Source organism: Setaria viridis, chromosome 4 (assembly GCF_005286985.2).
Source record: "Setaria viridis chromosome 4, Setaria_viridis_v4.0, whole genome shotgun sequence".
Lineage (NCBI taxonomy): Eukaryota > Viridiplantae > Streptophyta > Magnoliopsida > Poales > Poaceae > Setaria > Setaria viridis.
In genome coordinates, this window is record NC_048266.2 from 18,837,324 (window position 1) to 18,849,931 (window position 12,608).

General features: G+C 55.9%; 1 protein-coding gene across 1 annotated transcript; it reads left to right on the plus strand.

Moving 5' to 3' along the window:
- The first annotated feature begins 1,027 nt into the window (after window positions 1–1,027).
- On the plus strand, window positions 1,028–1,816 carry LOC117853506 (uncharacterized). Its single transcript, XM_034735847.1, has 2 exons — window positions 1,028–1,483; window positions 1,775–1,816. The coding sequence occupies exons 1-2, from the start codon at window positions 1,028–1,030 to the stop codon at window positions 1,814–1,816; spliced, it is 498 nt and encodes a 165-aa protein (XP_034591738.1).
- The last annotated feature ends 10,792 nt before the right edge of the window (window positions 1,817–12,608 follow it).

Below are 12,608 nucleotides of genomic sequence, written 5' to 3' on the forward strand. Positions count from 1 at the left end.
TCGAACTGGCCATCGAAAGGCTGAGAGACAAATGCATCAAGCTCAACCCTGAAAAGTGCGTGTTTGGGGTTCCGAGGGGCATGCTGCTGGGCTTCATTGTCTCCGTGCGTGGCATCAAAGCCAACCCAGAGAAAATAGCGGCCATTAGCGACATGGGGCCAATTCAAAATATAAAGGGAGTTCAACGCGTCACGGGATGCCTAGCGGCCCTGAGCCGCTTCATCTCACGCCTCGGCGAACAGGGGCTCCCTTTATACCAACTCCTGAAAAAGACCGACCACTTCGTGTGAACCGCCGAGGCCCAGGAGGCGCTTGACCGGCTCAAGAACCTCCTGATCAAGGCCCCGATCCTAGTCTCGCCAACCGACGGGGAGCCCCTCCTACTCTACATCGCGGCGACCACCCAGGTGGTTAGCGTGGCTCTGGTGGTGGAGCGAGACGAGGAGGGCCACGCCTTCAAGGTGCAGCGCCCGGTGTACTTCATCAGCGAGGTCTTATCCGAGTCCAAGGTACACTACCCACAGATCTAGAAGCTCATCTATGCCATCCTCATCACGAAGAGGAAGCTGCGCCACTACTTCACCTCCCATCCTGTGACGGTCGTCTCATCATTTCCTCTCGGCGAAATCATCTGGAATCAAGATGCCACGGGACGGATCGCGAAGTGGGCGCTCAAGCTCATGGACCAGGGCATCACCTACGCCCCCCGCACAGTGTCGCAGAGTGGACGGAGATCCAGACACCATCCCCGCCGGAGAAGCAGGAGTACTGGACAATGTACTTCGATGGGTCATTGATGAAGGCCCGCGCCGGAGCGGGTCTGGTCTTCGTCTCTCCTCTCGGCGTGCGCATGAGGTACATGATCCGCCTCCATTTTCCTGCATCTAATAATGTCACTGAGTACGAGGCTCTCCTGAACAGGCTTGGCATCGCCATCGAGCTGGGCATCCGATGGCTGGACATCCGCGGCGACTCTCAGCTAGTCGTCGAACAAGTCATGAAGGAGTGGAGCTGCCACGACCCCAAGATGGTGGCATACTACAACGAGGTTTGCAAACTCGAAGACAAGTTCAACAGGTTGGAACTCAACCACGTTGCAAGACATTTCAACGAGGCAGCTGACGAACTGGCGAAGGCGACATCTGGCCGAAAGCCCATCCCCGACGGCGTCTTCATCAGCGACCAGTACAAGCCCTCCATCCGCTACAAGGAGCTGGGAAGGGTCGGCGACGCGCCACCTGCCCCAAACTCGGTCGCCGACCCAGGAGAGGTCGGCAACGTGCCACCTATCCCGGGATCGGGCGCCGACCCTGAAAGGGTTGGCAGCTCTCCATCTGCCTTGGACTCGGAGGCCAATCCCTCCGACCCCAAAGTCATGGAGATTGATGCAAACCCAGCAGAGGAGCCCGACCCCCCGTCTGACTGGAGAGCCCCGTACCTTGACTACCTCATCCGCGAGATGCTCCCGGCAAACCAGACGGAGGCACGCAGGATTGCGCGTCGTGCCAAATCCTTCGTCATCATTGACCAGGAGCTCTACAAGCGGAGCCACACCGGCATCCTCCAGTGCTGCATCCCGATCGAGCAGGGAAAGGCATTGATTTAGGACATCCACGCTAGAGCCTGTGGCCACCACGCCACACCACGAACCCTCGTTGGGAACACCTTCCGGCAGGGCTTCTACTGGCCGACGGCGGTCGTCGACGCCACACACGTGGTACGCACCTGCGAAGGGTGCCAATTCTTCGCGCGCCAAACTCATTTGCCTGCACAGGCGCTCCATACCATCCCCATCACATGGCCCTTCGCGGTCTAGGGTCTGGACCTCATCGGGCCCTTTAAGAAAGCGCTCGGGGGCTTCACCCACCTGCTTGTCGCTGTCGACAAGTTCTCCAAGTGGATCGAGGCACGACCAGTCGTGCAAATCAAGTCCAAGCAGGCGGTACAGTTCTTCACCGACATCATCCATCGCTTCGGAGTCCCCAACTCCATCATCACGGACAACGGCACGCAGTTCACCAGGAAGAAATTCCTCCAGTTCTGCGACGACCACCACATCCGAGTGGACTGGTTGGCCGTGGCGCATCCCCGCATGAACGGGCATGTTGAATGGGCCAACGGCATGATACTCCAGAGTCTCAAGCCACGGATCTTTGACCGCCTCAAAAAGTTCAGCGGCCGGTGGGTTGCGGAGCTCCCCGCGGTCCTATGGAGTCTGAGGACGACCCCCAGTAGGGTGACTGGCTTCACCCCGTTCTTCATGGTCTATGGGTCCGAGGAAATCCTCCCCACCAACCTGGAGTACGGATCGTCGAGGGTCAAGGCATTCGATGAACAGGGGAACCAGGCATCGCTCGAAGATGCACAAGACCAGCTTGACGAAGAGCGCGATGTGGCCCTGCTGCACTCGGCCAAATACCAGCAGGCCTTACGACGATACCACAATCGTAAGGTGCGAGGCTGAGCCTTCAACGTCGATGACCTGGTGCTCCGCCTTGTCCAAGACAACAGAGGCTGGCACAAGCTGACCCCTCCATGGGAAGGCCCCTTCATCGTCGCGCAAGTACTGCGGCCGGGCACGTACAAGCTGGCAACCCCTGACGGACAGATCTTCAACAATGCTTGGAACATAGAGCAGCTAAGACGCTTCTACCCTTAGTTTCTGTTTCTGAGTTTTGTACATCCATACCCCCTATAACTTGCTAATTCACGGAAAAGGGCAGTTTTGAGTCGATTCGTTCGAGTTTCGTACCGAACTCAGGGATATCCGACCCGGGCTCTGCCCCAGGGTCGCAGATCCCTCGGGGGCTATTAGGGGCTCTAGCCCACGTCACTTGACATCTTCTCAAAACACCATTTCTTTCCGAACCGACCCCTTTCCTGAACGTTTGAGCATGAAAAGGAGAGAGTGCACGAACGATGCTAGGCAAGACTGATCGGACTGCAAAAAAACCAACGCCCCAGCGGCTACGGTACATTCGCTCATCAGCGCTTACTGACGCGCCCAACCCGCGCTCTAGACTTTCCAAACACAAAAAACAAGGAAGAGGATCGAAAATATTTTTTTGATAAATTATAGAAAAGGCCTCTGCGGCCATTACAGAAACAAGTTCAAAGTTGACTAACATATTTACATTCTGGGCGTCTAAGCCCGACACAGTTAGCTCATCCTTGGGTCTTCGGGTGGGACGGCTTCATCCTCCAGAAGCTTCGCTAAGGCCTCCGCTGGGTTGAGCACCGACGCATCGATCTCGTCCAGCTCAGCCTCGGAGTAGCCGGGGGCGTACCCCTCGCTCATCCCGGCAAAATTGATGCCAGCATAGTGGGAGCCGAAGACGCCAAAGGCCCGCCTCACGCCGACACGAAGCACTTCTTGAGTGATCTCGCGGGCCCAACGGTACATCCCAAGGACACGAGCCGCCAATGAACTTGTCCCATCCCCTTGGACCACGCCGAGGCCATCGCAGACAACGCAACCACGTCCCGCAGGTTGCTGTGCTCGGCGCGCTCCGCATCGAGGACCTCCCTCAGCCGGGCGATTTTGTCTATAAGGTCCGTCCACAGAAGTCCAACTTAGAAACCATCACAACATCGCAAAAGCAAAGGGACAAGAAGATCCTTACCCTCGGACTGAGCCTTCAGCTCACGCTCCCAAACGAGCCCCTGGGCCACGACTGTTTGAAGCCCCTGCACTTGCACGTGGAGCTGACTGACCTCCGCCCCGAGCTTGGCCGCTACCTTCTCGGCCTCGACCTTACGGGCCGCCTCGAAGTCCTGGTCTTGCTAGGCCTTCTGCTCCTCGCGCTGGATATGCTCGACGGTTTTCTGAAGGGCCTCATAGTTCCCCTTTAGCCGTGCGAGCTCCTCGGCATCAAGGTGGGCCTTCTCAACAGCAGCCTGGAACTCCTTGAGATCGAGGCGAGCCTTCTCATTGACAGCTTGGAACTTGTCCTCTGCCCGCCGCGCGTCTTCCCGCACCACCTGCTCACGCCTGCGCAGGTCGTCGATGACTTGCTGAGCGGCGGCGACCTGCGCGGTCAGCTCCCCGGTCTGCTTCCTCTCCGTGGAGAAGCATTCCCACAGCCCCCGCTCGAGCAGCAGCAACTCGGTCTTTCCCCAGCTGCATTCCTTGAGGGCCTACAAAACAATTTATGCTCAGCAACGGAGAAATAAGAGGAAAACAACCACCAGGGAAAACACCATACCTAGCCACCAGGGATGACGACACCGTCCAGCTCCCCCATCGTGGAAGACAGGGCAGCGTGGACATTCGCAAGCCTGCCCTGCACCGCCTGCCACTTGCCCCACTCCTCGGCATCGTCCAGCACGAAGAGGGGTCTTTGCGGGTCATCGCGTAACCTCCAGCACAGGGTAGGCCCACCCCACGCCTTGGGAACGGGATTAACCAGGGCAAGGGTGGGAGCTACTCCAGCCGCCCCCGATGCCGCCATCCCCGACGCCACCGCCGGGGCCGGCGCCACCACCTCTGACGCCGCCGGCCTCGACGACGACCCCGGCACGTCCGCCACCGTCTCCGTCGCGGCTGTCGGAGCGAGCGTTCAAATCCCTACCGCCGCCACGGCCTCCGTCACAGCCGCCGGGGCAGGCGTTCCTGCTCCTGCCACTGTCGGCGTCTCCGTTGCGGCCACTGGCACCTCCGTCACTGTCGCTGGGGCAACCGTCCCCACCTCCGCCGCTGCCATCTCCACCGCCGCCACCGGAGCCGCAGGCTCCTCCTCTACCTCGTCGTCGAGGTCTATCACCTTGCCAGTCGGAGAGACCCCAGGGGCAACACCTTGCCCTGCAGGGTCGGCCGCGGAGGAGGAAGGCGGAGCAGGGGTCGGACCCTGCCCCGTGCCCGGCTGCGGCACCCTTCCTCTGGTTGCCATCGCGGAGGCCTCCTCCGCGGAAGGCTTCGTGGTCTCCCGGGTGACACCACCGCTAGCCGCCGGCGGGGCCGCGGCTCGCCCCGCGGAGGCGGACGACACTCACAGCGCCTTCTCCAGCACCAGCGGCAGGACGAAGTCCCGAGGGGCGTTGTGAAGCAACAGCAACATCATCAAAAATGGCTTGACGGCAAGGAAGGAACAAGATGCCCGGGGAATTTCCACTTACACTCCCTTAGTGCGGGGACGGCGGGCGCGTTTCGCCTCCGAGCCTGACGCCAACCCCGGGGCATCTGGCAGTAGCCGCTTGCCGCTACCCCTCTGTTCTTGGGACGTAAGCAGAGGGTCGGGGGTCGGCTATGTCGACTCCCAAGGCGCGCCTCGCGCTGACCCCTAGGGCACGGCCCTAGAGCTTTGCGGGGTCGAGTCCTGGGCGGGCGGTCCGCTCGGCTCATCCCCCGCAGCCGTTTGGGGGCGCTGCTCCCGGATGACGAGCACGCCCGGCCGGGGGGCCAGAACGAACTCCTCCTCATCTTCCTCCTCCTCCTCTTCATCGTCGTCATCATCATCGTCCGACACAACATTGCCTCGCCGCCGCCGTTGGAACTTCTTGGCGGCCTTCCTTTTCTTCCTCACCATCTCCTTGTCTTTGCACCTGTTCTGCTTCTCGGCGAGGAGGCGGTTCCGCTGCCGCCGCTCAGCGTCCTCTAGCACCGGCGGGTGCGAGTCGACGACATTGGCCATGTGGCCCTGCAGACACGAAAACTCCACGTTAGAGCGACCAACCAAGAAACGCAGGAAAAAAGAATGAGAGTGTGAGGTCCTCACCAGCTTGATGAAATTCTCATCCGGGCGCATCGGAGGGTGACCGGGCACCGGGTAATCGGCGTCCTTGGCATCCAGCGCCTCCCGGACTCGCTGCCGGATCTCGGTGGCAGCAAGCGCACCGTCGCAAGGATAGTGCCCTCGGTCAGCGCGCTAGGAGCCATCTCAGCGAGTGAGCGAACCTAGAGCATCAGCGGCGCCACCCTCCAAGCATGGTACACCTCGATAACTCCAGCCCCGGTCAGCCCCTTTTCCTTCAGGTGCTCGATTGCCTAAAGCAAACTAGCAATCCGCTTCTTCTCCTTCTCCACCGGGCTGTACGACCACAGCTCCAGCACCACTTCGATGACGCGGCCGGTGAACGCCGGCAAGGGGGAGTTAGGGTAGTTCTTCACATAGAACCACTGCTGATGCCACCCCTTGTGGGATGTCGCGATCTTCATCGCCATATACTCCTTGGTGCGGTTCTGGCGGAGATGGATGGTGGTGCACCCAATCAGCACTGGGGTCGTCCGTTGCTGGCTTCCCTTCCTCTCGGTCTTCGTGTACAGGCTGACCATGAAGAAGTACTTCCAGAGCGAGAAGTTGGGCTCGATGCCCAAGAACCCCTCGCACAGCATGACGAACGCTGCGATGTGTTGGATCCCATTGGGATTGAGGTGCTGCAGCTCAAGCCCGTAGTAGTGCAGTAGCCCGCGGAAGAAGTGGCTCAGTGGGGACGCGAACCCCCTCTTGTGGAAGTGCACGAAGGAGACGACGTAGCCGTCACCCAGACTCGGCACATCTTCATTCCCGGGGAACCGCCACTTGTCCCTCTTGGTCCTCTCGCAGAGGAGGCCCTTCCTCATGAGGCTGTTGGCGCGCGAGGACCCGAAGTTCGAGTGCGACCAGGACTCCATCACTAGGGTGTGGAAAGCTCAATGGCGGAGGGTGAGGGAAGCTGCGGCGCTAGGTGGTGGAAGGCGAACGGCGCGCAAGAAGACAAGGGTTGCGCGAGAAGACAAAAGGACTGGGGAGTAGTTGCGGGCGGAACCGGCAAGGCGGATTCCCCGTCTTATAGGGAGGTGCGTGGGAATCGGAATGGGTGGCCCCATTGCAGTAAATGCAGCACCAGGTACGCCCCGTCACGCCCACCTTTTTTGGAAGTTGTGCACACGACCGGCTGCAGGAAAACATCCCCTCCTCCCTCGTTTCGTGGGTCGGCATCTTCCATCACTTCGCCTCCTGGGAACGCACGCGCACAACCTCCTCCACGTCCAGCCCAGGGCCCATCAATAGGTAAGAAAGGGATACGGGACCGAAAACGCCCCTACGACCCATTACAGTCTAGGGGTTCAAAGGCCGGCCCGCTACAGGTTCAGCAGCCGCCCCAGGATAACCCCGAGCAAGGGGTGAGAAGGGACGGGTCCGCTAACGGCCATTACCCAAGCGCACGGTATCCTAGGGTATCCCGACCTCACATTTGAGTCCGGACTGGCATCAAAGTTCATGGTTTTTCCCCGAAGAAAGCCAACGAGCCCCCGGGTCCGATCGAATGGACTCGGGAACTATATGAACTGGCTGGCCGGAATCTGGGGTACGCCACCAACTTGGCCCAAGCCGGACCCCCCCCCTGAACGGGGACCGGGACCTCACTCGAATTGACCTGTTTGCAGTTCAACGAGCACCACGGTTCGTCCAGCAAGGATAGCGTGGCACGGCTCACCCCCTCTGTCTCAGCAAACGGACGCTTGAGGAGTAACGTTCAAAAGTCGATCTAGCCGCCCGACCGGTCCCCTGCAACGTGCGAGGGCTCAGGGGCTAGCATCGCAGCTAATGACCACGCATGTGGTCGCGATTTGAGTCTCAAAGCAGGAATGCCCTACGAAACAACAAAGAATTATCCCACGCCAAGACATCCACAGGAAGCTCCGCCTGATCACTCTCCTCGACCAAGCTGAGCAAACGACACTCCGCATCCCTGATTAACTACAGCTTGCATGACGAGCGAAGATCCCCAACGAACGATGAAAGCAGCCTCTGAAGGAGCATTCACTCTCCACCACAGGCTCAGGAGCTACTGTTGGGGGGAAATATTAACAACCTCCTAAATGACCCTTAAAACAACAATCATGAAGGTCCAGGCCCACATGCGGTAACGACGAGTGCCGCGGGCCTAGCATGAGCAGGGAACATCACGCTCCGTCTCGCCCGACCAAGAGCCCCGGGGTTGGACACCCCCAACCCTCGACGGCAAAACTCCGCCTCACTCAACCCACGTTCCTAGGGTCAGATGCGCTCGACCCCTCGCCGCAAGGTTCCGCCTCGCCCAACCCCGGGCGGGAGGGTTGGACTCATCCGGGCCCACAGGATAAGGATCCGCCTCGGGCGCGAATCTCGTGGGCCCCTCACTGATCTTGCCATAAATGCACCACAGCTCTGACGCGCAGAAAGTCACCCGCGCCCCTCGATGTGACCGCCACAAGTACCTGGGCGGGACACTGTAGCCGCGATTGCACAGGCTACAGTGGCCGCGGCTCCCCCTGATTCGTCAAGAGGCACTCATGGCCTGTGCCGCCTGGCACAGGAGGGAGTTCTGCCCGCTCTCATGCCCCACGTATCAGGCGACAGGGATGTGACGCCTGTGTTCCACGGGCCGCAAGCAAGACAACAGGGGTCAGCCGTCTTCCCCGACGTGCATAGTTGCCATAACCGAACACCATCCATGTTTTCAATAGGTGCTTCATCAATGGATTTATGTTCAAAACTGCTCATGTAGAGAAGAATCTGACTACACAAAATTCTGGTGTTGTTGTGAATGGTGATCCTACTACTGGCAACATCGACTTGTATGGTGTGGTCAAAAAAATTTACGCACTAGATTTCCAGACTCAAAAGGAAGTCATCCTATTTCAATGTGACTGGTACGATGTGCCTGCTGCCAGTAGGAGCAAAGGTAGAGTATTCAATAAGGATCAATATGGTATTATAGATATCAATACAACTCGATTGCGATATTTAAATGAACCTTACATTTTGGGGACACAGGCTCAGCAAGTGTTTTATGTGAAAGGTTCAAAGAAACAAGATTGGAGCACTGTTATTAGAATGAACCCCAGAAATGTGTTCTTCATGCCCGAATTAGACAACTCGGAAGAAATTGATGTTGATTCAATCGATGTTGGATTCGGAGATATGATCGAAACGGGCACACATGAAGATTTGACAAACTGGACTAGGACTAGCGTTGAAGGTGTCACCGGTGATGCATCTGTTATTGAAAAGGCTCTTGTTGAGTCTATACCCAAACCAACAACTATTGACTTAGAAAATGAAGATGAAGTAGATGACACGGACGACTACATCGATGATGGATACATTGTGCCTGTGAATTCTACTGTGGACGGAGCGGAAGATGTGTTTTTTGTTTAACTATCATAATTTGTAGTTCTTTGCAATTAACGATGAATCTGACAATATAATAAACTGAAGATTTGGGATATGGTGACCTACCCATTGCCCGTCGGCCGGCAACCTACCCATTGACCAGAAGGCGGCATTGGATCCCAAATTCACCGGAAGGCGGCGCTTGACCTCGGTGCGGCGGAAGAGCGGCGGCCGGCGCAGGAGCTCGGGGCGGAGCGATTTGGGGCCTTATGTGGGAAGAAGCAATTGAGACGGGGGAACGGGGAAGAATTCGTAATGGGCCAGCCCACGTACAAAATCTGTTGCACCAGAGTTCATGGCCACAATTTTTAGTACCACCTCGCTCACGAAGAAGCTCCTTGCCTTCCTTAAAAAGGAAGGTGCACAAGCACCATCGAAATCCTCTGACCTACCATCTGATACGCCACCTGATTCGCTACCTGAGTGCTTGCTCTTGGTGGGCTTGGTTGGGCTCCCTCTGTGGTTGAGCCTTCTATTGGATTCCCTATGAGGTTGAGCCTCATCGGGCCTCCTTCGGTAGTGGTCCTTTTTTTTTACCTTTCATTTTTTTACTACATACATTGTGCATTTTTTTTAGAATAACGAAGATTGTAGAACCTACCAAATTCCCAATAATTTTAGTTAAGACTTGTGAAACATATGATTACATGTGACTACGTATGATTACATGCCACTGTCTCCGAGGTCTCTTCTTGTGTGTAGATGCGCATTTGGTTTTAAGGCGCTTGTGTAGATGTGCCACTTCAGCAGTAAGTGAGTACTACGGAGTAGAAGATGTGTACGTGAAAATGGGTTGGGCGACTGATGTGACTTGATGTTGATCGCCACATTTACACTGTTGTGACTTGATGTTGATCGCCTACTCAAGTGAGTGTTGGATCCTTTGCACCGTGTTTTTAGGTTACTATGCTAACTGGTAACATTGGCAAAAACTCCAAGAACAAGATAAAACTACTAACTGGTTACCATTACCACTATCGTTAAAACATAAAAAGAACAAGTTCGACAACCGAAACAAAAGACCAGTTCATTACATTGACAACATTTACATATAAACTAGTTCTGGTGCACCTTCCGCTCCTTAACCGCCGCCGCCTCCTCCCGTTCATTCCTTGCAGCCACGCGCCGGCGGCGTTCCACCTCTATCGCCACCCGTTGCTCCTCCCTCCGGCGGCATGCTCCGCTTCTGTGGTGGAGATCTCGAGAGTGCGCCTGAGGATGCAGTCCTCAGTCTCCTTTCATGTGATGGCGCACAGGCGCCGGTCCTCCTCTTCTTGGCGCACCGGACATGGCCCCTGCTGAGCCATCGCCAAATCCTTCTCTTCTGAATCGGTCTCCTGATCTGGATCGTCCTCGAGGTTGACCTCGAGGTCCGATGAGTCGGACGATGGAGGGGGAGGCGGCGGCGTTGGCGAGCGAGGTGGGGAGGAGGAGCGGTCCGAATCGTCGGACGACGGCAGGGGAGGCCGCGTTGTCGGGGAGCGAGGAGCGGAGGAGGAAGGGCTGAGCATTGCCCAACTAGTCTTCAAGCGGCGAGGCATGGTTGCGAGAGCTTGTTGCGGGAGGGTGCAGAGGGCTTGTTGCGGGAGGGCCCTCATATATGCGTGCGTGCATGAGAGACAGAGCATTAACGCAACCACACATAGGGAGAGGAGACGCCTCTTGACTAGGGAAACAAAGGGACAGAGCAGCCGTAGGACCGGTTAAAGGATGGCTGGGCAACACGAAACGGCGTGAGGTAGGGCATCAACTGGTATGTTGAAATCGGGTATGCATGGGGAACCTATGCGCGACGCAATCATGGAACGGGCGCAGTACCGTAGAGCCGCTGGCACATGCGGCGCAATGGCACAGTGCCAACACCTCCTTCGAGCTGGACCCACAATGAGCTTTCTGGACTTACCGTGTGTCGCCCGCTTCGCATGCCGCGCCGTTCCTCACTCATTTACTCACTGTGTGTTGCAGGCCAAGCCCGCCCGCTCACCCCGTTCTTCACAGGCGCTTCCTCCCAGGCTCCGATTCGCCGCTCGCTCGCCAGCCGTTCCTCGCAGGCACAGTTCGCCGCCTACAGGGCAGCCAATCCTCGTAGGCACGGAACACCAAGCAACAGCCTGGAGCACGGCAAAAAAAAAGGATGGGAGTAGAATTTAACGTAATTAAGATTGCCCTCTCTCTCTCAAGAAGGATGGGACGCATGATTACTGAGTCATTCAGATCGGATCGACCGACTCTTGTTTGCACGGTGCCGGATTTCAAGCTTGCTTCGGCAGTGTTGACAAACACGCAGAACCCGTGTATTACCTCAAGTGAGTGTTTGAAACTACCTCTACAATGCAAATTTCATGGTGTAGTTTCATATGCATTAGTACATGCAAGACACAAACTGTGTTGGTAACTGTGCATACATGGTTTCATCTAGATGAAAATTTCATGGTGTAGTTTCATATGCATTAGTCTATCCCTTGTTCTTGACCTTAAGTGCTTATGCTTGTTTTTCTACTAGATGATAATTCCATCTTGGAGAGTCAAGTATCTCAAGTTTGACCAAATTGTAAGTCATTCCAAGAATCTTGGAGAGTCAAGTATCTCAACTTTAACCAAATTATAAGTCATTCCAAGAAACTTGGAGTTTCAAAGTACCTAATTGTAAGTCATTCCAAGAATATTGGAGAGTCAAGTATCTCAACTTTATGGTGTCAACTTAGTTTCATTAGATTGTTCATCTCTATTCCACGCTAATCGATATACTTTCCAATGCAATCCTAATGCTTTCTCTCTCACTAAGGGATATGCCTTATGTTTATTGGCTTCACAGGCATTGACTTCACCAGTGAAGCCGTTTTATTTGGATGAGCCATGCGAAAGGGGAGATTATTGTGTGCCACGTGAATATATACATGTACAGATGAAGCAATGTGCATAGTGATTTCAATATTGAACACATTGCTCAAATGTTCCAATTAAACACGCATGAAACATAACGTGTCGATATATACCAAAACACCTCCTCCTCCTACCCAGCCAAATTTTTCCCGCTTGTCCTGCCCAAATTTCCCCCGTAGCCCAGCCGAAATAACCCTTCCATATATTTTTACCAATCCCCATCTACTAAAATTCCGGCGCCATTAATCACGTTTCCTTGACGTTCGTGGGGGAGAGGGGGGTGACGACCCGACGACTCTCGGTTCCTTGTTGAGATAGCAACTGAAGACGATGACAGGAGACCGAGTCCGCCCCACACCACCGGCAACCAACAGATGGCAACTGGATTCGATGGCAGGAGGTCGACTCCGCCCCACATCGCCGGCGACCAAGAGATGGCGACTGAAGACGATGGTCCTGATGAATTTTTGTTTGAACCTCCCCGAACTAGGTATGTTTTTTTAGGCTATTGCAAATCCAATCGAAAATTCACATAGGGTTATAGTCCTATGTGATATTGGATGATCTGGATACACACCTAGGGTTATA

Excerpts from the sequence above, each read along its gene's own strand:
- LOC117853506 (XM_034735847.1), top strand. The coding sequence starts at position 1,028 with ATGGTGGCATACTACAACGAGGTTTGCAAACTCGAAGACAAGTTCAAC. Across the intron at positions 1,484-1,774 it reads TCCCGGCAAACCAGACGGAG|GCGCTCCATACCATCCCCAT; the intron begins GCACGCAGGATT and ends TTGCCTGCACAG.